The 26,799-nt window shown below is 34.2% G+C and overlaps 1 protein-coding gene across 7 annotated transcripts in view; it reads right to left on the reverse strand.

The window, feature by feature from the left end:
* The window catches only part of GRHL2 (grainyhead like transcription factor 2), a 211,429-nt gene that overhangs the window by 117,577 nt on the left and 67,053 nt on the right, over positions 1-26,799 (reverse strand). For 6 of the 7 annotated variants that reach the window (XM_074267876.1, XM_074267881.1, XM_074267902.1 and 3 more), the window contains exons 4-7: positions 25,769-26,162; positions 11,049-11,104; positions 9,085-9,241; positions 5,873-5,984 (exon numbers count right to left, since the gene is read on the reverse strand). In XM_074267876.1, coding sequence (XP_074123977.1) covers positions 5,873-5,984; positions 9,085-9,241; positions 11,049-11,104; positions 25,769-26,162 — 719 coding nt within the window. The remainder of the gene's footprint in view (positions 1-5,872; positions 5,985-9,084; positions 9,242-11,048; positions 11,105-25,768; positions 26,163-26,799) is intronic. The other variant, XM_074267889.1, reaches the window with a different exon arrangement.

Consider the following 26,799-nt stretch of genomic DNA (forward strand, 5'->3'; position numbering starts at 1 on the left):
TGATCCACTTGGAGTTTTTTTGGCAAAGCTACTGAGTAGTTTGCCATTTCCTTCTCTAGCTCATTTTGCAGTTGAGCAAACTAAGGCAAAAAAGAGTTAAGTGACTCGCCCAGGATTATATAGCAAGTAAGTTGATACTAAATTTGAACTCAAGTTTTTCTGACTCCAGGCCTGGTGTTCTATCCACTGTGCCATCTAGCTTTCCCACACTCTCTGTTATGTCACAGTTATAGTTTACATGTCTTTTCTTCCCCCATTTAATTGTAAGTTTCTTGAGACTAAGGTCTGAGCAGTAAGTTTCATTGAATCCTGATTGTACCTTTAACAGAATAGATCATTTAATAAATGTATGTTAAATTAAATTGAATTAATATGGATACAAACTGTATCTTTAAACTCCTGTCCCTCAATCCATTTTTGATAAAAGTTTTCAGCAACTTTTTTTTGTACTAGCAGTGATGTGAATATTGCTTGAAAGGGACTTATAAAAGCATATGATATTTCAGTAAAAATCCATAGTCAATACTGAATAAGAAAAAAAAAAAAAACTAAACAAATCCCCTATTAAGGGACGAGTTATATTCTTTTCAAACACAAAGACTAGCACATCGTAAATCTAAGCAATCTATCTGTCTTGTCTCCCTTATCCTCAGTTTTCTGACCTACAACATAGGATAATAACTCCCTCATTATTCTTGTGAATTCACAAATAAATGAACCCTTACTCTGTGCCTTAAGTGGAGAAAAATCAACCTAAGACACTTGTTGAACCCTATACTTTTCCCAAAATATCAGCCCAATGTGAAAAGGAACTTCAAAGGATCCTTAAAGCAACTGCACATTTATTAAGCACCTACTATGAGCCTAACTTTAAGTTAAGCACGTGGAATACAAAGAGAGGCAAGAGAAACTTCCTTCTCTGATTGAGTTCACAGTATGATGGGAGAGATAATGTGCAAACAATTATGTACAGACAAGACACAGTACATATAGAAAAAGTTGAAAATAGAAGGAATTTATTAGCATTTAGGAAGACTGAGAAAGGTATCTTGCAGAAGGTAGTGAGATTTTGGTTAAAATTTAAAGAAAACTAGGGAAGGTAGGAAATAGAGATACTTATGAAGTTCAGACCCTACTATATAAGCAAATATACCTGGGACTCTATTACAGTAAGCCCTAGATGAGTCTTTTGAGTAGAGAAAGAAAAAGAATTCATTAAAATGAAGTTCAATGTTTTTGTGCTTTATGAATTAGGTTCTATATGTCAAAGGGTCCCTTATCACTTTCAAATTACATTCACAGAGATGGAAAAGTAAGCTCAGACTAAATTGTCTTTGAATAGCCACAAATAACCCAAACCAAAGATTTTATTTTCAACTGCAAAGAAATATAGAGCATAAAGACTTGATATGACTTTCCAAGATGGTGGTCTTTCCTTCACTTATTCTCATAATGAAATAGCCCATATGAGTAAACTCATCTATATAATTGAGAAGAAACTATTCTATTAGTGGTCATGTGTTTTAAAAAGGTTAAGAAAGAGAAAGGACCAAAGATTAGATACCCAGCTTTAACTAAATATCCAAAGAGAAAAATAGCAAAAAGGTAAAAAAAAAATGCATCAAAATATTCAAACCAACACTTTGTATGGCAGAGGGGAAAAAATTTCACAATTAGAAACAAAATCAGTGTCCATCAATTGAGAAATGTCCAAAGTATGGTACCTAAGCATAATATGCTGGAGGGAGGGGGGGGAATGATGCAAAAAAAACTTGGGAAGTATAAATTCAACAAGTATTTACTCAGAACCTAGTATGTGTTTGGGACAAAAAAAAAAAAACAAAATCAAACAACAACAACAACAAAAAAGCCTAACCTGAAACCAGAACAAAAAGAACAGTATAAACAATGGCTACATGAAAACAACATTAAGAAGCTGAACTCACATTGAACAACTAGGTGGTACAGTCTACAGAATACCAAACCTAAAGTCAAGAAGAATTGAATTCAAATTTGACCTCAGACACTATCTGAGTAACCTAAGTTGCTTCAGTTCCCTCATCTTGTCAAATGAGTTGTAGAAGGAAATGGCAAGGTCCCCCAGTATCTTTGCAAAAAGCAAAAAACAAAAACAAATGAGGTCACAATGAGTTGGATATAACTAAATAATAAACAAATTAAAAGCAATGACTTAACTTATCCACTAATGGTGAAGCATTTGGTAGAGAGTGAGGGACCAGAGGGACAGAATGTTTTATCTGCAAAGGCTATTATTCTCCATAATTAGAGTATACTTGTTCCTTATCTCAATCTCTTATATCTTGCTTTCTTCAAGGTTCAATTCATTTACCACTACTTCTTTCAGGAAAGTTATTCCTAACCTTCTTTAGAAAAGTTCTCATCCTGCATTTCCTCATCTGTTTATTTGTTTTCCACCAGAAGAATATAAATTTCTTTAGAGCCAGAAAATTTTGTTTTTATATGTTGTTTTGAACACTGTTAGACTTTTGAGTCTTTGCTTTCTCATCAGGAAAGGACTATGGGAGAGGGGAAGATAGAGCATTAAAAAAGGTCAAAAATGAAATTTTGAAAAAGAATCCAACTTCAAACAAGAAGAATTAGCAAAAGTTGTAAAATGAACAGTCACATCGATGGTAGCATGGTAATGTCTATAGCATTCCAGCTCAGTAAATTAAAGGGAAAAAATAGTTCAACCAGAGCATCAAATAACTTCCCCCCCCCCCTTATTTCAAGGAATGATCAAGATGAGAATTGTAGATGGCAGATTTGTCCTACATCCATTGATATTCCCAGGTCTTTTTAAAAATGAAAAAGGTTTTTGGGAGAATGGGACCAAAGAGAGAATGATGCCATCAGAGAGCTAAATAAAACTCCTCAGATGAGATACATAACAATCAAGTTTTCACAAGACTGCAACATAGCGGCTCTAGAAACATAGGATCCTGGAGCATATATTATAGAGAAGGCTGGTTAGGGTTAACTTCTTATTAACAAAGTTAAACCCATAAAACCTTTGTTCTGAGTTGTAAACATATCCATTGACACCACATTTTCACTCTGTTGTGGAACTCAGGAATAGCTGACCTCACCTTGGCAGAGTTCACAGGTAGTTATCACCTAGTTAACACCTCACTGCAAATAAATTAATGACAGAAACACCTTGAACTTAGCTTTTAAAAGAGCAAAACAGACAAATTTGAAGAAAGATACAAGGAAGGAGAGAGGAGCTATATTCAAAGAAAGGAGCTGGTGGGATTGGGGAATGGGGAATGAGGAGTGGGGAAAGGGGAGCGGGGAGTGGGGAGTGGGGAGTGGAAATTGAGTTGTGACCTAGAAAAGTCCAAAGTCCATCACAAAGAAATTCTTGGTAATAGAGATGGCAAGTAGAAAGGTTAAAATGATAAAGTAGTAAAGACATTCTTAGAAGTTAAAGGGAAGGCACATCAAGGAAGAGCCATGAAGTGAAGGAATAAACTGGGACCTTACCCTTCGTGTATTGTGAGCTATATACATCCCTTTCAAGGGGAAAGGGGTGAATTGTTTAGTTACTCCCAAATATTTTCCTTCATCCAAAGGTCCTCAAGTCTAGCAAAGTCTAGAAAATTGCATACATTGCTGAAAAAAGTAAAGGCTCTCCAGAAAAATAACTGTTTACTATTTACAAGCTTAAGATGAGTCCTTTTATGTTATTTGATATAGAATATATCAATGTCTTTTCATATTTCTTAAGCTAGATGCTCTCTTGGGAAATGAGTCCTCTTTGGGGGGATTACGTGGGATTTAAACATAAGCCAATTTCTGATGTACCTGAGGTCACAAGCCAAAAAGGGAAAAAAAAAAAAAAGTGATAAACAAGAAGCCCCAATTAGTTCATATAAACCTGTAGCTATAGTTCTGGGTTATGAGCTGTGAGATTATACACTTTAAGAGTTACAAGGAACTTTAGATTTCATCTAGTCCAACAAGGAAACCGAAACCCAGAATTAGGGAAATCACTTATCCAAGATCACACAGCTTCTTGTGTGGAGGCAGAATAGAGACCAGTTCATAGGTCTTGACTTCTACTTCAGGATTCTCTCCGTAATATGACACCACCTTATCAAACAAAGCAGACAGAGCCAGCAAACAGTGCTTGAGTCATGAGGAAGTTGAATATCTTCCTTGAATCACAAAGGCCTGGAAATCCTAGCTCTGTTACTTACTAGCCATTTGACCATAGACAAAGAATAATAACCAATCTAACCTCATTTCTGTTCTGTACAAATGAGACTAGATGATCTATAAAGTTCTGTTCCAAACTAAAAAGTCCACTAGGCAGCATTAAATAATGCTAGACTTGGCAACAGGAAAATTTGGGTTAGAATTTGATTGCTGATGCTGAGCCTCATTTTCCTCATCTGTAAAATGGAGATAAATAACCTAAACATAGTGGTGCTTTAAAGTTTGCAAAGCAAATGGCCTCCATTAACATTTGATGTAATATTGATGGTCCTAACCACAAGAGTAGGAGGCACAAATGAAATGGCCACATAAATATCAACTAGGATTATTGTCCAGAAGCAGAAGTTAATGTGGAGAGGTGTTCTTAAATTTTCTATTGTATACAATTCTTTTTTGGCTCCTTATTATACTTTTTTATCCAGAGAAAATCAGAATTTAGTGACTTGCCTAGGGTCACACAACTAGTAAATGTCTAAAGCTACATTTGAACTCAGATCCCTTCTGATTTCAGGGTCAGTGCTCTAATCCACTGTGCCACCTAGCTGCCTTCCCTTGTATTTTTAGAAGGTTTGATTTTCTCTTGGAATGGTTGGTTAATTTATTTATAATGTTATTTTAACTTATATTTTCATTTAAAAAATTTTATTGGCTCTTGAATTTTATCATATCTCTTAGTCATCCATGCCAAAATAAAACAAAAACAAAAAAATATAGAGACAGTGAAGTTATAAAGCAAACCACAATTTAACAGATAAAAGATAATCAAGCTATAAGACCCCAGAAGAGCTAATGTCTGAAGGGAAGACATGAGTTACAACAAGGACTTGTAAGCTAAGGTCCATGAACTTGTTTTAAAAAATATCTTCCATTAATAGCATTAATAATAAATGTTATTTTTATAATACCTTAAGATTTTATAGATATCATCTCATTTTACCTTCACAACAACCTTGGGAGGTAGGTATTATTATTCCCGTTTTTCAGATGAGGAAAATAAGGCAAGGACTTAATCTTAGTAACATTTCAATGTAATTGATTTCCTTTATAATCTTATGTGTTTTATTTTAAGTGCTTAAATAAAATCAAATCTACAAGCATATATTGAGTGCTTCCTATGTGTTAGGCACTATGCTAAATTTCTTTTTTCTGAAAAGGGACATTTAGGGTTACCAGATTGCCAAAGAAAGTACTCTATAACATAACTATCCCCAAACTGTGACACCTTCTGTTTTTCTGGTCACATACAATAGGTTCTCAAAGTGTGGTCTGACAGTCCTTGGGAGTACCCAAGACTCTTCCAGGGGATCCATAGGGTCAAAATTATTTGCATAATACCAAGATATTTTAATTTCCAATACAGCAAATAGTAGTAGGTACAAGTCACATAAAGACAAGCTCTTTGAGATTCTCAATTTTTAGGAGCATAAAACTGTACTTAGATCAAAAAGTCTGAGAACTGCTATTTTGCACTAACAAGTGATTGTGAATTTTCCTCACAAGGGAATAAAAATGCTTCCTTCTTTCAGATTTCTGAACTGTCAGTGTTTTGTTACCTGCTGGTATTCATCCTAACTTCATTATTACAGCTCTCTATTTATCAAAGCCCCTTGAAGAACCATCACCTACTTACCAATGTCAAGTACTCTCTGCTTAGCTGTATGTTGTCGAGAGTGCCAATATTTCCAGTACTTCAACTGCTCGTCTCGATTCTTATCTTCACTGAAAACAACCATCACCACACTCTGTCAAGTCAAAGAATAATAGAAATTACTTCCTCTATAAGTGGGAAAAAAAGAAGGAAGGAAGGAAAGAATGAAGGAAGGAAGGAAGGAAGGAAGGAAGGAAGGAAGGAAGGAAGGAAGGAAGGAAGGAAGGAAGGAAGGAAGGAAGGAAGGGAGGGAGGGAGGGAGGGAGGGAGGGAGGGAGGGAGGGAGGGAGGAAAAAATTTCTAAAAGGAACTGGAAATTTCTTTTATGACTAGAGTCATAAACAACTTGAATTACCTGAATATATCTTGACCCAAAGAATCATAGACTATCAGTATTGGAAGGGAATTTAGAAATCATCTAGTCCCACCTTTTCATTTTACAGGTAAGGAAACTGTGAAGTCGCTGCAGTTCTATATGATGAACTATATCCCATAGCGCGCGCGCACACACACACACACACACACACACACACACACACACACACACACACACAAAAATCCCTTCTTTAGAGCATAGTGGAAAAAATATAGCTTCTATTATAGTTTTTACTTACTATTAAAGAAATCATCTGATATCTAGTCAGCAATACCATGTTCCCTTTATCTCTTGAAATTAACTATACTTTGGATTCCCTTATTTTTACATATGCATAGTCCCTCCTCCCCAATAAAATGTAAGTGTTCTAAAAGCAAGGTCTTTTTGCCTTTGTATCCCCAGCCCCTGGTAAAGTCTTTCCCCAGAATAGGCACTTCTAAAATGTTTGTTGGATTCAAAAGCTGCTTTCAGGATCCTCTTTCATTCATTATGCTTTTTCTAACTGCGCAGAAAGGATATACCATTTAATATTTTCTCCCAAGTTTCCATTTGAACTCTGGCCCAATTTCAATCTATTTTTGTACAATAGGAAATACTGTACAAGGAAACAGATTGCACTGACTAAAGGTTTGTATTAGTTAGGAAAGCTTGCTACGTTAACACAATTTAAAAATAAACATTACTCCAGCTCTCAGGCAGTGCCTATTAAACTTAAAAGAAAACAGAAAAATTACAAAGAGAAGTCAACATGTGGTGGGTTACTCAATTTATGAGCCTGCCAAGCTGCTTGTTTTCCCTTTGCATCTCAAAACTCTGTTCCTTACATATAAAAGTTTACTGTGTGGTATTTCTGTTTCTGGCTGTTCCCAAGTTAAAGTCTCATTGCAAACAAAAACTCTTCTAGTAAATGAATAAAGTAATATCAATAATCTTGTATTGCTGATATAGAAATTTATTTGAATTCCTTACCCAATCTGTGGACTTTTTTTAAAGATATCTGAAATTTTTCTTTAGTTATAAATGACACCCTATACTCTTGACTGGATTTTATAGTCCAAATTGGATTAAATGTGATCCTATGGGGAATACTGCCAGTAATTGAGGAAAATATCCATTCCTTTCCTCTTTACCATTGTATCAGATACAAGTAGTAATTGTTAGATTTGTCATCTTTCAGCCAAGAATTCTGAATATAAACTTGAGAGTAGGTACTATATTCTTTTTTTTTTCCCTCAACTTCAATGACTAACATAGTAGGGACTAGAATAAATGTGAACTGGATTAAACTGAATTGAAATCCTAACGTAATATTCCATATAGAATATTTTTCTCCTTGTCAAAATACAGCCCACTATATTCAATTAAACTTTAATCTGGAAATGGGGGTAAGAGAAATCAAAAATTCAAGATTAATACTGGGGAACATGAATAATAGTACTCTCCACAAAAGTAGAAACTTTGGTAGAAGAAATGATTTGGGAAAGATTATGAGTTTAGTTTGGACATGTTGAGTTTAAAATATCTCTGGGACAATCAGTTTGAAAATGTCTAATTGGCAACTGGTGGTGTGGGATTGAAGTGGTGATGGGGTGGGAAAGAAGAGAACAGGACGGATATATAGATCTATGAGTCATCTGCATAGTGATGATAATTAAACCCATGGAAGTAGATGAGTTATCCATGAGGAGGTGTGTAGAGATAAAAGAAGGCACAAGACCAAAGAACATCCACTGTGCCGTATAAAGTAGATAGGTGCTTAATAAAATCTTTGTTTAATTTGATTTTTTTGGATTGGATTAAATAACCCAGAGAGAAGTTGAGTAAAATAATATGGAGAGGAAATGGTCAAATTAGTAATCTTTCCTAATGTGTCACACTAAAATAAAGCAATTAAACACACTTATGACATACAAGTTTGTGACTTGTATCAAGAAAAACTGAATTAAATTTTCCCCTTTTTAAGAATAATGAATTGATTGGATTTTCATGGGGATTTTTTTTTACTTTAGATAAACTCATTCTATAGCTATTTGTATTATAGTAATATAATATTAGCTATAAGCATACAGTAGTGTTCTTCACTACTCTATGTGAATCACTGGCAGTGATTAGTCACAACTGGTAAAGATGGATAAAGATTTTACCAGAAAACCTGAAGATTTTTTGCAATTTTCTTGGTAGGAGGGGATATGATACAATATTCCTTTTCAGTATGAAAAGACTATCAGTCATTTTCCTTCTTGGCAGCACTATGGATTCTAGACGTTGATAGTATTCCAGTATGAGGCTTAAACTTAAATTACATTTTTTTACTGAAAGGACTGAAATCCCCCAAATAATTCAGACATATTTGAATCCCATCTCTTAAAAAGGGAGTAAGGCCATGAAACTTTTAGATAGAACTCCAAGTTCCTAAATATAATTGACTAAATCATACCCTCCCTTTCTGAATCTAGTAGCAGCTCTTTCATGCTCCCAAATACGTTTCAACTTCACACTACACACCTAATAAATTAAGATTAGTCGATAAGAAACTATGAAATTCATATCTGACTAATGAAGCAGGGAAAGTCCCTCTGATATATTCTAAAACTATGTATGTTGTAGATCATAGTCCTTCCTTGGAGTTATTTTGGCACCTGACTAGAATGATAAGCCAAAATCCTCAGTTTTTCTTTTATTCAAGGAAAAAAAGAAAACAAAAAATTAAAGCAATGCTTCTCCCCCCCCCAAAAAAATAAACCACACACATGAAATAATTAATCTCTGACTTTTAGATATCTGATTTGTTTGTCTTTAATATGAGAAATGTTCATACCCTGACTTTACTGATGGGATGTCTGAAGCACTTGTTGTCTCCTGTCTCACTCAGGGTGATGGCATAGAATTGTCCTTTGTTTAAATAGGTCATGGGTCCCTCTCCTTGCTTCTGACGTAGAGATTTGGTAGCTTCCAAAGTATACTGAAATGTACTACTGAGGAAAAGGAAAAAAAAAAAAAAACAATTAGTATTCCCACCTCCATTTTGTTAATTTTCATTTTTGGCATTTAATGAGTTTAACATCCCTTCTTATAAATATTGGCCTGAATTGTTTAAATTTGATCCTAACAGTCAATGGGAAAGAAGATGCCACTTTAGGATGGAAAAGGACAAAGGTCATTTCTAATACTGTATATAATTCTTATTTAATTCCCAATAGGAACTAATCTGGCAAATGTTGTTGTTGTTGTTAGAAAGAAAGTCCATAATATACCTGGTCAATTGTGCATGCCTGTGGTCCATGGGGAATGCAGGCTACCTAAGCTTTTTTGAATTTCATCAATCTCATATAATATAGGTGTGTCCCACTTTAAGATAATACAATATACAAAAATAGATACAGTAGAAGAAAACTTTTCTATTACAAACTAATTGTTCACAAAACAATTTTTTCACAAAAGAAATCATGACAGGGTTTCTTCAAAGAACCAACTTTTCTAAAGCATTTGAAATACCGTGGTTACATTAAACATTATTTACAGTACTTTCAGGAAGATATATATTTTATTAAATGAAATATAGCTACATATTAAGGTAGTATTTTTTTCTGCATCGTAAGCTAAGTATAAGTTGAAATTTTCTGCCTTAATCTTTTCAGTGAGGCCATCTGATTTTTTAGTTCTTTATTTCATGTAGACTTAAAAAAGCCTAGGCAAAAAGGTGACTTTCAAAGTTAACTTTTAAATTACCTTCTTGGGACAATAAAATCTTCAACCAAAGCTCATAATAAAGAGAAATCCAAAATAAATTTCTAAGAACAATAAAGAGCAAAGGATATGGTTATTAAATGTGCCTAGTAGAGTGACTGGTACATAAGACATTTAACAAAAAAAAATGTTAATTAATTGACATGTCATGAAATCAAGGAGCTCTCATTCCAATAGAAGGACACTTCACAAGGCACAGTGATGGAGTGCAGTGCCTGAAGTCAGAAAATTCTGAGTTCAAATCCAGTCTCAGACACAACATGACCCTTTGTGTCTATTTCCTCATTTGTAAAAGAGGGAAGGGACAGCTAGATGGCATAATGGATATAGCACTAAGCCTAGAGTTGGGAGTTCAAATCTGGCTTTAGACACAAGTCACATGACCCAATTTATCTTGGTTTCTCATCTATAAAATGAATTGGAAAAGGAAATAGCAAACCACGACACTATCTTTGCAAGAAAACTCCAAAAAGTGGTCAATAAGAATTATATATGACTGAAAATGACTAAGTGGTAGAATGTAAGCTTCTTGAGGACAAGAACTCTTTTCATTTTTGTCTTCATATCATGGTATCAGGTACAGATTAGACACAATTAACACTTACTTAATTGAGATGATTTAACTTTATTGCAATGAATTGAAATGAATACACTGTAATTTTTTTCCTAAGAAAACAAGAATATGATATCATCATAGAATGTTAGAATTGTAGAAATGAAGGGGAACTTGAAGATTTTGTTTTCTAATTCCATCATTTTACAGATCATAAAAGTCTCTGAAATGAAGGGACTTGCTCCAGACACACAGCCAGCTGAAACTAGAACCCATGTCTCCTGACTTCATTGATCAACACTCTTCCCATTCCACTTGAAAAATGATTAAAGTAATTGCCCATTTTAATGTTAGACATACTATGCATTTGATTCAACATTTCATCAGATGATTAGAAATTATTTTGTTTCCACTAAATGTCCTATTTTAATCTTAATTAGCTTGTTAAACAGTTCCTGTTAGCTCATCTCTCATCAACCTACCTTGCTGTTTGTTCATAAATGTATTCTTCGGCTCCCACTGAAGCACTCCGATATTTCTGAAAAATTTAGAAATGTTTGAAAATTTAAATAAATAGATAAGGAACATTATAAGCAAACCTCAGGTTAAAATAAAATTCTTTCAAAATATTCCCAATTGTGATAGTCCCAGGAAGACATTTTTAAAGTTGTGTGGATCTCTTTCAAGTCTAGAGGGGAAAGTGCCATTTATACATGGAATTTGCATACAAACTTTGACAGATTTCTCCATTTTATTCAACCTTCTCCAAATATAATGATCTAATTAGACACATTCAATTTTTCTTAAACCAAATTCTCACTTATTTTGGAAAGGAATATTCCTAAGCCACTGTAAATTGAGATTCAAAATTCACTAAGTCCTGGCAATCTTATTCGTGATTCATCATACCTCAGAGAGGCAAGTTCTCTTAGAAGTGATTTATTCTCTTTCACATTTTATTTCTTCTATTCTATTCCTTTCTACAACCAATCTAATTCAGGCCCTCATTTTTTCTTTACTGTATTAATGCAATAGCCTTCTGGCTAGTTTCCATGTTTCATCACTCTCTCTGCTCCAAATTATAAATATACAGCTATCAGAATGCTCTTCTGATCACATCATTCCTGTGCTCCAAAAACCCCTATTGTTAACTAAATGGGATCTCAAGCTGCTTTCCTGGCATTCAAGGTTCACCACACTCTGGCTCTAACTTCTCTTTCCAACATATTTTGCACTGCTTATTTCAGTCAAATTGGCTTACTCATCATCTCCTAATGTCATCTTTCGTTTTTGCTTCTTGTCCATACCATTGCTTAGGTATGGAATGCCTTTCTTTCTCTCTCAAATGTCTCTCTGAAAAATCTATTGCATCCTACCTAGCTTAGAGATTAGCTACAAGAATGTACTTTATGAACTACAAAATGCTACATAATTCTAAGACAAAAAAATATTGATCATTTTTTCAGGTCCAGCACTAGTAATACCTCTTTCAAGAATTTTTAAAATTTATGACAAATATTCTATCACATCCCACCCTATCCAACCCCACTCATAGATACCAAAGTAGACTCACATACCTGAAAATTTTCTCTCACATAAGTCATCAATTCCACAAAAATGTATAAATGCCTATTATGTGCATGATTCCATGTTAGGATACCAAATATGTTTTTGAATTACAAAGTCCCTGCACTAAGCAGAGCTTTTGTATTCTACTTGGAGTGGAAGGGATATTGTCATGTATACAAGTGAACAGAATGTCCCCAAGGTCTTCATACAGTTTTAAACTTTACTTGTTTTTTTGGGACACCCCATATCATATAAGATGGAATTTGAATTCAAAGCGTTCTATTGCTACCTCTTCTGTGCCTTTTGTCATATTCTAATTCATATTATAATAATTTGTATAATAATCCAATCCAGATAACAAGCTATTTTAGATCAGAGAAGACATCCTTTTTTTTTTTAATTTTCAATAGTATCTTACTTTTCTAAACACACATAAGGATAGTTTTCAATATTCATTTTTGAAAGACTTTGTGTTCCAATTTTTTCTCCCTCTCTCCCTTACCTCCCCTTCCCAAGACAGCAAGTCATGTGATATAGGTTAAATATGTATAATTCTTTTAAACATATTTTCATTTTTATAATGGTGTGCAAGAAAAATCAGACAAAAGGAAAAAAACCATGAGAAACAAACAAACAAAAAGGTGAAAATATTATACTCTGGTTCATATTCAGTCCCCACAGTTCTCCCTCTGGATGTGGACGGCATTTTGAAATTGCCTTGAATTCTCACATTCTTAAGGAGAAGAGCCAAGGATGGCATTCATTTGTGCATCAAATCCCTAACAGAGCCCTTCTCTGCAATTAGCAAGGACATAAATCTTGAATCAATAAGAATATGACAGTTATGAAATTTCCAAGGACATAAATTAACATCATGCCACTGATGCTAAATACCTATCTAACCTGGGGGGCAAGTTAGTTTACCTCCTCAACCTCAATTTCCTCATATATTTAAAGAGGGAATAAGAGTTAGTCTAAATAAGCTTTGATAACTTCTTTACCTATAGATCTATGACACTATGTTCTCTGAAATCACATTTCGCTCCCCCCCCAAAAAATGACAGCTCACATTTACAGAGTATTTTAAGAATTACAGAACACTTTCCTTGTAATAATTCTACAAGTATTAATATCTTTATTTTACCAAAAAGATAACAGAAATTTAGAGAATTGAAATGATCTGCTTATGACCACACTGCTAGTTGGACACCAATCTCCAAACTGAGTGCTTTTATTAATTATGTAACTGATCTTTCTAATGTTTTACAAAAAGCTAAACTTCAACACTTGCACTTTAGAATAATTCTAGTGCCTTTTCTCTGTTATCTCCGACTTACCCTACATATATGTTGCTTGTAGGTACACACATACACACATATACAGACACATATATACACAGATTGTATATATGTCTAATGTATATATACTTTGTATATATTTGTATATTGTCTCCCCATTATACTTTTTGAGATTTACTTGAGAGCAGAGGCTGTTTCTGCCTTTCTTTGTACTCCCAGTGACTGACATAGTATTTGGTACATAGTAGTACATAACAAATAATAAAATATATTTTATATTGAACTGAATAAATTCATAATCTCAGATGACAATGGCACATATAAATTAGTTTACATACATTAACTCTTTTGATTCTTAGAATAACTCGAGTTAGATACTATTTTTACAGATGAAGAAACTGAGAACAAGTGATTAAAGGTATAGTCCTAGATCATGTCCCTAGCAAGAGTCTAAGGCATAATTTTTTTTCCCTAAGGCAATTGGGTTTAAGTGACTTGCCCAGAGTCACACAGCTAGGAAGTGTTAAGTGTCTGAGACCAGATTTGAGCTCAGGTCCTCCTGACTTCAGAGCTGGATCTCTATCCCCTGTGCCACTGAATGCCCCTAAGGCATAAAACTTTAACTCAGAACTTCCTGATATAAAATCCATCCAAGGTGCCACCTAAGTTGGAAGCAAAGCTGTGCTAGAGAAAGCTGAATTTACTTAAGAGAGCTAATTGTTATCTTTTCAGTGTGAGCCTCAGAAGTAATAAATGCTAAAATCAGGGCTTGATTTATGATTTTGCCAATTGTCTTAGACTGAAAAAAAATATGGAAAATGATAATGATGCAGATTAAACTTTTAGTGTGTCAGGCATCCTTGTTGCATGCTTGTTAAATACTTTACCAGAATGTCACTGGAAGGGAAATCAATGGCGAAGTCAACCAAAAGTAAACAAAAATCCCTTATATAACATAGGAGTACTATCCAGTCTTTACTAGAACATCTTTAGTGAGGGGAAGTCCATCACTTCTGTGGATTGCCCATTCCACTCTGGCATAGCTCTAATTACTACTATATTTTCTCTTACATAGAACTTAAATCAACTTATATGCAACATCCACCAATTGCTCCTAGTTTGGGACTAAGCAAATATACTTAATTATATTATCATGTAATTCACATGATGTAATTCATAAGAATAACATGAGACAGAGAACTATGGAGAATGAATGTGGATCAAAGCACAGTATTTCACCTTTTATTGTTTTGTTTGCTTGTTGGTTTTTTCTTTTTTATGTTTTTTCCCTTTTGATCAGATTTTTCTTTTGCAGCATAATTCATATGGAAATATGTTTAGAAGAATTGTACATGTTTAACATATAACCAATTGCTGCTGTCTTGGGGAGGGAGGGAAGAAGATAAATTTGGAACACAAGGTTTTGCAAAGGTGAATGTTGAAAGTTACCTTTGCATGTATTTGGGAAAATAAAATACTATTAACAAAAAGAATAAACTGAGAGATTTTGGGTTGCTAAAATCTAGTTAAACTATATCCATTTTTCTGATATACCATTTTAGTAACCTCAACAAAACAAAGGAAGCAAGAGTTTGATCTGATCAATTTGATGCTGTCAACAAGTATTTGGACAAATGCAAGCTTCTTGAGGGCAAGAACTATTTGTCACTTTTCCCCTCTTATTCCCACAGGCTAGCATAGTGCCTTGCAAACAATAGTAAGAGCATTTATATATCATTTTAAAGTTTGCAATGAGTTTTACCTTATCCTCTCATTTTTATCCTCCCCCAAATCCTAGTGATATTATAATTTATATTTTATAAATGAAGAAACTGAAGCATACAGAAGTTAAATTACTTCTTCAGGATCACAGAGCTAGAAAATGCCTTAGACCCAATTCAAAGTAGAGTCTTCTTGATCCCAAAATTGATGCTCTGCCCACTACCCACTCATTGACTCTAAAAGAGGGAAAACAACATTCCAGGTATAGGAAACACGATTTAACAACTTCATTTCAATCTTAGCCTTAATGCTCTAATGCTCAGAATACTACTCTTGGATTTGAATAGTCTCTTCCTTCCAAGGAGTTTATCTGGAGTTATCCATCCACACTACTAGATTTTTAAATCTCCAGGTTCTGAAATTCTGAAAGGATTCTCTCTCTCTCTCTCTCTCTCTCTCTCTCTCTCTCTCTCTCTCTCTCTCTCCACACACACACACACACACACACACACACACTATATATATATATATATATATATATATATATATATATATATATATATATATATATATATATATATATATATATATATATATATATATATATATATATATATATATATATATATATATATTCTACAGGGTGTGATAAAGTCTCCTCAACCAATTCAATCACATTTCCTATAGATCACCAATATTGAGGACATCTAAATTGATAAAAGGGTTTTTTTGTACTTAGTATGATTGATTCATGCCAGTATCTTTGCCAAGAAAACCCAAAATGAGATTAGGAAGAGTAGATTAGAAACAGGGATTAAAAGAATTCAACAACAAAAGCAACAATAAGCAAGTTTCTCACCTGATTATAGAATCAGGGTCTAGCATCCTGTTTCTTACTTTAAATAAGGATGGATGTGATTGTCTAAGTTGACTCCACCTTTCTAGGTAGATAGATAGATGAAACCCTGATCTTCATTATCTGTTCTTTGGGCTTTGTCTCCTAGTTTGATTATAATATTGTAACCATCTCTTTATGACAGAATTCCTTAATCTTTTCTATTATAGGCCACTTTAATAGTCTGCTGAAGTCTATAAACTCCACAGAAAAATATTTTTTAAGTGCATAAAATATATTGGATTAAAAGAAAATAAATTATGTTGAAATAAAATAATTTCAAAATATGTTTTAAAAACATGTTTACTAGATTGTCTCCCTTAGAGTAGCTCTAATCCATGGTATCTTGGGAATATATGAGTTTGAATCTTATCAGACATTTAATAGCTGTGTAACTTTGGACAAATTATATAAACTCTCTTGGCCTTAGTTCCTTACATGTAAAATAAAGATAATAATAGCACACACCATGCAAAGTTGTGATGATCTGTGTATCTGTATGTAGTTGTTGTTATTGAATGGTTTTAGTCATGTCCAACTTTTTATGACCCTGTGGTCACACAATAAGCAAGTATCTGAGGTGGAATTTGAACTCAGGTTTTCCTGACTCCAGAGATAGCTCTTTTTTCACTATGCCATCTAGCTGCTACATACATGCATATATTTCATAAATAATAAAGTTACTTATGGTTTAGGTGATGGTGGTGGTGGTGATAGCAGCAGCAGCAATAGTATTATTATTATTATTATTATCTTAATACATAGTCACTTTTCCTTGCCTTTTCCTCCTTCTTTTCTATAAATTTAAAATACTTTCAATTAGATTTTAAGACTTCAGGCAAGTATATTTTTACCATCCTATCCATTTTTGGATACATGCCATCCTTAAGCAAAAATTTGTTATTGCGGGGGCAGCTAGGTGGCGCAGTGGATAGAGCACCAGCTTTGAATTCAGGAGGACCCAAGTTCAAATCTGGTCTCAGACACTTAGCACTTCCTAGCTGTGTGACCCTGGGCAAGTCACTTAACCCCAGCCTCAAAAAAAAAAAAGAAATTTGTTATTACTATATTGTATGTTGTGATCTAGAAATCCAAAATCTATTTTTCAGATATTATCTTCATTTTAAAAAATTGAAATTTATTTTTATCCTGAATTTAAACCCTAAATAGAATAGACATTTCCATATGCATAGTAGTAATTTGGAAATGGAACTGTGAATATCATACATAGCTTGCTTTTAAAATAAAATATATAATAAATTCAACCTATACCCTTTAAAACCTGAGAAATCATCTTCTGGATCTCTTATTCACTTTTTATGATCAATTCTTCTGGACTTAGTGACTTGAAAGGCTATTCACACTCATAACCCTAATTAGAATTTGTTTTATAGAATCCTGAAGATTGATGTGGTCCCTCCTGTTTTTAGGGCTTTCTACATGTTATTACACTTTAGTTTCTTTGTCAAAATGAACAAAGGAGAAATGTATCTAATATCCAACAACTATAGGCTTTCCTTCTTTGCACTAGTCACATCATTGTACTGTATAATTATGGAGTAAGTAAGGGGGAATGATATGAACTTGGGGAAAGCATATTCATTACATCTATCAGTTACAATTTACCTGAGTTTGGCTGCAGAACCAATCATAGTAAGTGTAGATAGCTTAATAAATATACTAAATAGAAAATCTCAAAAAGATTGTGAATATTTGATTATGCACAAGACTGGCACATAAAAGTGTTCAATAAATATTTACTGACTAACTGCAATAAGAAAAATATAAGGATTTTCTTCACAAAACAGAAATGTTTTTTTCCACTAAAGATGTTATTTTAAGGAAACCTCACTTATTAATTAATAAATAAAATGTGTATTCTCCACTATCATGCTAGATGATAATTAGAGGAAAGTCAAGTTTGAATTTGTGGAATGTCTGACCCACAGGATATTTGTTCAGGAAACACAAGTTTATTATTGCTACATCCATACAATATCTCCAACTAGATTGATACATTTTTTTAAAAAATCATTCAAAACAGTTGCTTTATTAAAATGTCTTATGAGAAATATTTGGACACATAATGCTTATTCATAGAAAATAATTTTCATGTAAGCAGGTGTTTTTTTTTCTATAATAATGTTAGCTGATAATTATATGAAACTTTAATCTTTGCAAAGTACATTATAACGCTGATCTCAGATACATCCTTTTTTTGTTGTTGTTGTTGTTTTTCCCCCCTGAGGCTGGTGACTTGCCCAGAGTCACACAGCTGGGAAGTGTTAAGTGTCTGAGACCAGATTTTGAACTCAGGTCCTCCTGAATTCAAGGCTGGTGCTCTATCCACTGAGCCACCTAGCTGCCCCCATAACTCTGATCTCAATTGACCCTCATAATCTTCCTGTGAAGTAGGTACTCTGGTTATTTTTACCCCTATTTTACAAAGAAGGAAATTGAATCTCAGAGAGAGTAAATGTCATGGGAGGTAGAATTTGGATTTGGAATTTTAGGACTCTAATTTTAGGTTCTTATCCATTATACCACATCGTTGCTTTAAATATTTTAACACTGTCCTATAAGTTTGTTTATATTGGTCATTTGTACTATTTATTAGACCAAACAGGTAAACAACATCAATTTCAATTACTGAAAATTCTAATTTAGTGAAATTCACAAAAATTCATTCTTATTTTTTAAAGAAATACTATTACATATAATAGTAATATCTGGAATTTAATAAAAGCTTCTTTCCAAAAAACTTTAATTCTTGCAATAGTCTAATAATAGAGTAATGGGAGCACATGAATATCCCAAAATCATATCAAATAACCCCAAAACTCAAAAAAACCCAAAATACTTGAGATCTTCCTAAATCACAAAATAATATAGCAATGAAGCCTAGTTACAAGTCTATTATTTATTGCTGTTGAATTTATTGAGAAGAAATATGTCAGTTTTTTTCCAGAATTCAAAACATTAACAAAAGCTTTGACTCAAGTTCTGAGAGTAAAATACATTGCCATCTGAATTCAAAAAAGAAAAAGAGGATGCCCTAAATGCCTGGGCTTTCCCCTTGACTTTTAAGCTTTTTTCAAAATTGTTGTTTGCATAATGCATTTACATAGCTTTAAGGTTTATAAAGCACTTAACACATTTATCTTATTTGATCCTGCCATCAACCGGGCTATGTATCTGTTCCATTTTATAGATGAAAAAATTGAGGTAGGCAGGGATTAAATGACTGGCCCTGAGTCACACAGTCAAATAAGCATTTAAGACAGGATTCTCAGACCTTCTTTCTAGTTTTCCTGATTCTTTTCAAAAGTCAGCTCAACTCTCACCTTCAGCAGGGCTTTCTCCAAAAACTAACACTTTCCCTTTCAGCTACCTTCCATTTACTTTGTATATATGTTGTGTGTACATAGTTCTCTCATTACAACAGAGCTCCTTAAGGACAGGGTCTGAATTTTTGTCTTAGAATCCCAAGAACTTAGTGCCTAGAAACTAACAAGTAATTAGTATATACTTGCTAACTCATTGTTCAAGGTAGATTGGAAGGGTAGAGCAATTATCTACCTCTCACTAATAATAACGTGAGCAGAAGCACTTTTTTGAGGTCTCTCTTGATAGAAGACATAGGCTGGCAGCCAGTGTCTATTTATGACAGGCTGCCATTAAAAAGCATTGACTTTACTGAATTGACTAACAATAACAAATAAAGTGTAACTTGAGGAAAAGACATACTAATAAAATATTTATGTGGGCCCATAAATTCTTTCTTGCCAATCAATTTACAAGGAGATACAAGAAACTTTTGGTGCAATACAGGCTTCTTGAACATTTAAGATCCTCCATAATTTGGCTTCACCTACTTTTATAATTTTATTTCCTATTATTCCCCAATCCACATACTCTGTGTTCTAGTAGAATTAGACCACTTGTCAGTCTATTTTGGATTATACATTTTCTTATATTTGTATATACCTTGGACCTAGAATTCACTTTACCTTCATTTCAACCTATCCTCTCTTTCTATAAAGATTAATTCAGACATATATTTGGACATAGCCAATGTTTTGCTTGATTGTTTATTTGTTACAAATATTTTTCTTTCCTTTTTCTTTTCAGTGAAGGAGGAAGTGAGAATGCTTAACTGAAAAACAAATTAATCAACAAAATAAAGGATAATTTAAATATGACTTCTTCCATGAAGCCTTTTTTGATTTCCCTGCCCCCGTCACAGCTGAAACTATGTTCTCTCACCCAGGATATTCCTAAAGTGGGAAATCTTTAAATCTCTTCTTTACCACTTCTTTTTTTTTGTTGTTGTTGTGTCCAAGTCATAGTTACTCCATTTGGGGTTTCCTTGGCAATCTTTGGATTGATTTGCCATTTCCTTCTCCAGTTCATTTTATAGATGAGGAAACTGAGTAAATAATGTTAAGGGACTTGCCCAGAATCACACTGTCACCAAGTGTCTAAGGCTAGATTTGAATTTAGGAAGATGAATCATCATGATACCAAACTCAGTGCTTTATCCATTGTGCCATATAGGTACCCCATCCCTATTTTATTTCTTTTTTTTTTCATATTTTTTCATATTAATTTGATTTCACATATTTATTTCATATAATTCATTGCTACCCATCACATTTCCAATAAAGTATGAATTCTTGAAGGTCAGGAACTATTATTGTTTTGCAGATTTGTATTAGAATGTACCTAGCAAAATGCCTGAACCACAATAGGTTTTTATTACATGTTTATCAAATTAGAGAGAATCCTATGTAACATATTCTGACTTGAATAAATAAGCTAGCCAAAAAAATTAATATACCTATTAAATCTTATAATATCTGGCAAGCAACAAATATTTGTTAAAGGTCTACTATGTGGCAGGCACTTTGTAGATGCTGCAGATAAAAGTCAAAAGTGAGTCAGTCCCTGTCCCCAAAGAGCTTATAGTCACAGGGTGAAATGTGTGTGAGTTAATGCATATATGGTATACAGATAGAAAGAAATACATATACATATATATATATGTATATATCCATATACTTACATATGTTCAAAACATATACAAAACAAAAATGTGATACACAGGACAGGTGGGGAGAAGAGCATATCATGCAAAAAATGGCGTTTGGTTGAAGAATTCTTAAAGGCAGAAGTAGAAAGGAAGTGCAGTCTAGGTAGGGGGGTAGAGCCAGTGAAAAAGCAAGACTTAAGGTCAGGTCTGAGGAAGAGAAAGATGGATCTTCCTGGACTAGAGCATATGAAAGGGAATGAAGGAGACCCAGTGTGGAAAAGATTTAAATGTAAAACAAGGGAATTTACATTTAATCCTAAAGGTAACTAGGAGCCACAGAAGGAAGGAGTCACATAGTCAGACCTGGCCTTGTGAAAATTCCTTTAGTGACTGTGTGAAGGATGTGTTAGGTTTGAAAGAAATTTGAGGTAGGAAGACCAATATAATTAAGAAATGACATATGTGCATCATACTCCCTATGCAAGTCATCACAAAGAGAAAATTAGTATTTGCATACCTCTGAATCTTTCAATGAGAAATGAATATCCCTGGAGGGTAGCAAAATCATTGTATTTTTACAATTTAATGAGAAATAGCGTGTATTTATATGCATATATGTATATCTTACACCTAGACATATTGTATGTGTATATATGTATCTATGTATGAGTATTTACACATATAGAATTGAATCAGGGGGGAATTTATAAGGAGTTTAAGAGCTAGAGGTGGAGAGGGAATGCATTCCAAGCATGGATTAGCCAAAATAGCCACAACTGGTTTAAAATGTGTTGTGGGAAGAGATCATAAAAAAAGGGAAAAGGACCCATATGGGCAAAAATGTTTGTAAAAGCCCTTTTTGTCTGGCAAGGAGCTGGAAATTGAGTGGATGCCTATCATTTGGGGAATAGTTGAATAAGTTATGGTACCTGAATGTTAGGGTATATTGTTGTTCTATAAGAAACAATCAGCAGGCTGATTTCAGAAAGGCCTGGAGAGATTGAAATGGACTGATGCTAAGTGAAGTGAGTAGAACCAAGAGAACACTGGACCCAGCAACAAGGTTATATACAATGATCAATTCTAATGGACATGGCTCTGTTGAATGTGGCTTTCCAGCAAGATGATTCGGGCCATTTCCAATGGTCTTGTGATGGAGAAAGCCATCTGCACCTAAAGAAAGAACTGTAGGGACTGAGTGTGGATCACAACATAGTATTTTCATTTTGTTGTTGTTGTTTGTTATTAACTTTTAACAAACCAGTAACAATGGAACATGAAAAATCACATAAGCGTCAAAAATTTCAGATGGCAACATGATGCAGGCACAATTTATGAGAAAGTTTGATCCTTTACTGACTTTATCTCAGGAAGAAAAAAGGTAACCATTATCAAACTACCTAATAAAGTACCTAAAGACACTGTGCTAGACATGGACAATGGTTAGAGGGAGAAATATAGTAAAGTTTAAAAATTAGTGAGGTTTAAAAATCCAATTGCTGCTCTCAGCAAGGGTCAGTTTGATCTTTTAAAGCAATAACCCTCCCATTTACCTATCCAGGCTTAGCATCAGAGCCAGTCTCCCTTGTATATATAGACTGAGGCATGCTGCATTTAGCAGTAGTCTCCAAACAATTCAATAATCCACTGGTAAACGTAATAGGTTTCAATCAAGGATTTGTACTGTAGGGATTTCCTTAACAACATTATACAGAGGTCGCCTAATCATACGACCAGCTGGCAGTACTATAACAAAAGATTATAACTAGAATACATTAAAAAAAAAAAAAAACTCCCATCAAAATAAAATGCAGCAGGCAAGCTAAAATCCAATGCAAAAACTGATTTTAGCTGCAAAGATTAAATCCCACAGAGCAGTTAAACCAAAAACATTGGGGCTAAACCCAAACCCAGCTTCTGATCAGGTCAAAGAATTTCCTTACTCCCCTTTCTCCACTTTGAAATTAAAAAAAAAAAAAATACAATCACTTCTTTTCATAGGACTTTTATCTGCAACACAAATACAGCTGATAACACACCATCTAGATATCATAACCATTCCATTGCCATTGTACCACGTGCTCAAGTCCTTCTGAAAGGCAGTGTGGGAAAGTGGTAAGGAAAAAAAAACAAACAAACTGAACTCTGAGACTCCACTGCTGCCTTCACTAACCAGTAGATTGTCAACTTGAGTTTAATCTTTCCAAGCCTGTTTCCTCACTTCTAAAGGGAAGATATTCATAGTTGTACTATCCAGAGATAGTATAGTGACCCAGTAGACAAACGGTTGGGCAGGAAGACAGAAAAATCTGTGTTCTAATCTGATGTTAGACACATGTAATATTACACTAATGTATTATAATTCCACTGCCATCTACCTCAGTTTTCTCAAATGTAAAATGAGGATAAGAACATGCACCTTGCATGGGTGAAATGAAAATCAGATGTTTGTTTAAAAAAAAAATGCTGAGCACAGTGCCTACTACTGTTCCCTTCCCCTACCTCACAGGGCTATTCTGACCCTCAAATTAAATAATGTATATAAAATCATCATAACTTCAAATTATATAAAAGCCAGCTATTATTAATATGCAAGAACCAAATGAAAAGATTCATCTAGGGTCTAAAAATATTGAATACCTAATAGGAGTAAGGGTATGTTTCTGTTTATCACTTTTCTCATAGAAACATCTGCTACAGTAGAATATGTACTAGATATGAAATCAGAGTAGTTGGGTTCAAATTCCAGTTCTTACTACTTCTGTGACCTCTGACAAATTATTCAATCTCTATGGACTTCAGTTTCTCATCTGTAAAAGGACTGTTTATCAACATAGTTGATTCAATCAACCAAGTAGACATTTAGTAAACACTTATTATGTGCCAAATACTGTATTTTGTGTCAAGGATACAATGATAAAAATAGGAAAATCCCATTCTAATATACTGAATGTCCATAATGACTGAATCCAGCACAGTCTCTTCATTAAAAAAATTTTTTTAAATAATTGTTATTGAAAACATCAGGCAGAAAAATAATTTCAAGTACATTATGTTAAAATTAGGTTAAGAATCTCCAAGGGAAGGAAAGGTTTTAATTCCCAGGATAGAGAATGCAGTCACTGAATTCTAGCTTTACTATATATGCATACAGTGGCCATTCATGACCATCCTCATGCAAATGGAATTTCTTTGAGCAAATCAATGGACAGGAACAGCCAGGAGAGAACCTTGGGGTATGTGGGGCATGACCTATGCAGTCTCTGCAGGCACTATTCAGAAGTAACTTCTGCACAAGCAGATCTGCCTCCCACATCTTGTTACCCTTACATTGCATGCATCTTCTAGAATGCCAAGAAGATGACAAAGCTTCCTTGAAAGGCAGGACAACTAGGGGGAGACTTGCATATAAAATTAAATAAAAAATTAACAAGTACCATCTTATACATCTGAATTACTATGAATAAGAACATTCAAAGCTTCAACTTTATGCATATTAATTCAACCTTGTCTTCTTATTCAAATGGTAAGACAATAGGAAAGTTTTATAAAAAGTTTATAAAACTTTTGAATACAAAACAGAGAAAAGGGTAAAAGCCTCTCTCGGGTAAAAAGGTCAAAATCTCTAGTTGCTTCTATGAGTAGATATGGCCACCCTGCTAACATTGTACCTCCCCCCTGCCTAAAAGTTTAGGTAAATATCTGCTAGAGTTTAAGGCTAATGCTGTTATTCTTTTTTTTTTAAACTTTTTTTTATTTTTAGTTCCAAATTCTCTCCTTTTTTTTTTTTTAATGCTGTTATCTTAAGCTAAGATTGGAAACTCACAGAAATACAATCACATAAATTAATCTTTAGAACTGGAATGAGAAATTCTGGAAAATTCATTTGGTGTTAGGGTGTCAAAGATAAAAGGTAACCTATTCTTCAATTCTCAGGCCCAGCTTCCAATTCCTCAGGAGAAAGCAAGAAAAATAAGGCAACATGTGTCTGTGTATAGGGAATAGGAGGAAAGGTGGTGGATATTAGAGTTTTGGGGGTCCCATGATAATAAGAGGTAGGCCATAGAAGAAGAAGCATAAGTCACTAGGAGAAAGATTGGGGAGAAGAGAGAGAGAGAGAGAGAGAGAGTAGAGATTCGAGATTAGTAACAGACCTCATAAGGACCTTGAACTGGCAGGGCTCCAAGGCACACCACAATCATGTCCTTCAAATTGTCCTAATACTAGTCATAACTTTGGTGGTCTTAAAAGCAGTAATTTTTTTTCTGAACATTAAAGACATCTATTTAAATTACTTGATAAGCACAATCAAATACAAGCCAAAAACCAGGTAGATAGCAACCTTAATTCAAGCAACATTTGGAATGCTTAATAGCAAACTATAAAAGATGACACAGATTCTATATAATAGTCTTAGCCTTAAAAACAAGTATTTCTCATTTCCATAAATAATATATCTAAATTTAAAGGCTAAAAATGCAAACTAATTTAAAAGATGTCAGAAATAAAATAAAAAAAAACAATCTCTCTCAAATACACCCTCCACACACATATACATACACATCAAGTTTATTCCAATACTAAAAAATGCAAAACACTCATTGTGTACATACCATTTGCCTTTTGGGAATCTAAACTGGATGTCCACTAATCAGAAATTCATTTACTAACTTGTGATTGACTCACCTCTGTGGCTCCATCTTTGAAAGTCTCACTGTAAGTGCTGTCTGGTGTGCTTCGCTGGTCATCCTTGAGATAGTTGGCATGGGGAGCCATGTTAGGTACTTCATACTGATTTTGCTCAAAGATGACACCACGGGGCTCCTCACTTTCTCCTCTGGGGTAGTGCACAGATGGGGCCATGAAGACAGGTGTAAACTCTTCAGCTTTCACCACAACTACTCCTGCCACACAGCCTGCTGAACCCTCAGACACATTTGCACTGTATTGTTCCCTTTTTAAAGTCTCCAGGTGATCTTGATTCAAAGAAAGGTTAACTGGAACAGTCTTTAAAACCTGTACTCGGTTTTCTCCTCCTCCACTGAGGTTGTTCTGGGCTTCACTAGTCCCAAGGCAGTTTCTGTTCATGCCAAACCCAGAAAAAGAGGGGAAATGGGGGGAGGGTGGCAAATAAAGAAGGAAAACATAGTGAGTGACTCATTTTTTTTTTAAAAAAGGATTTTTTTTTCTTTTTCTAGAGATACCACTTAGATGAAAAGAAGTTGATAGTTGGGCACAAGGGAAGCCTGAGACTAAAGTAGTTCTCAAAGTTTGGAGAGATGACACAATAAGGCTTGATTCGGGAAGGGTCTCACATGTATAATAGGTATCAGGCAGAGGGAAGGAGCTGATGAAAGAAATGACTATAATGTGAGTTTGAAGGACAGGCCAATAGGAAATATAGGAAGCAAAGAGATAACTGGGGAAACTGTTGGAGTCAACTGCATTATAACCACCAAGAACTTTTACTTCCCAGTGAACTACTCATGAATGTTGACAGTCAGGAGCAGCAAATTCATGTTTTATGAGACTGAGCCAGGTCAGGTGCCATCTACTTCATGAAGACTTTCCCAGACCCTATTTCCCTCCCTATTTCTTATAGCACATCTTCCTACCACTCCTATACTCAACTCACATTCTAAGCTATATTATACTTATTTGCATTCCTGTCTTACTGGGCCTAATAGATTTAAATACCTTGAGGTCTAAGGGACTCG

This window comes from Sminthopsis crassicaudata, chromosome 1, assembly GCF_048593235.1.
Source record: "Sminthopsis crassicaudata isolate SCR6 chromosome 1, ASM4859323v1, whole genome shotgun sequence".
Taxonomy (NCBI): domain Eukaryota; kingdom Metazoa; phylum Chordata; class Mammalia; order Dasyuromorphia; family Dasyuridae; genus Sminthopsis; species Sminthopsis crassicaudata.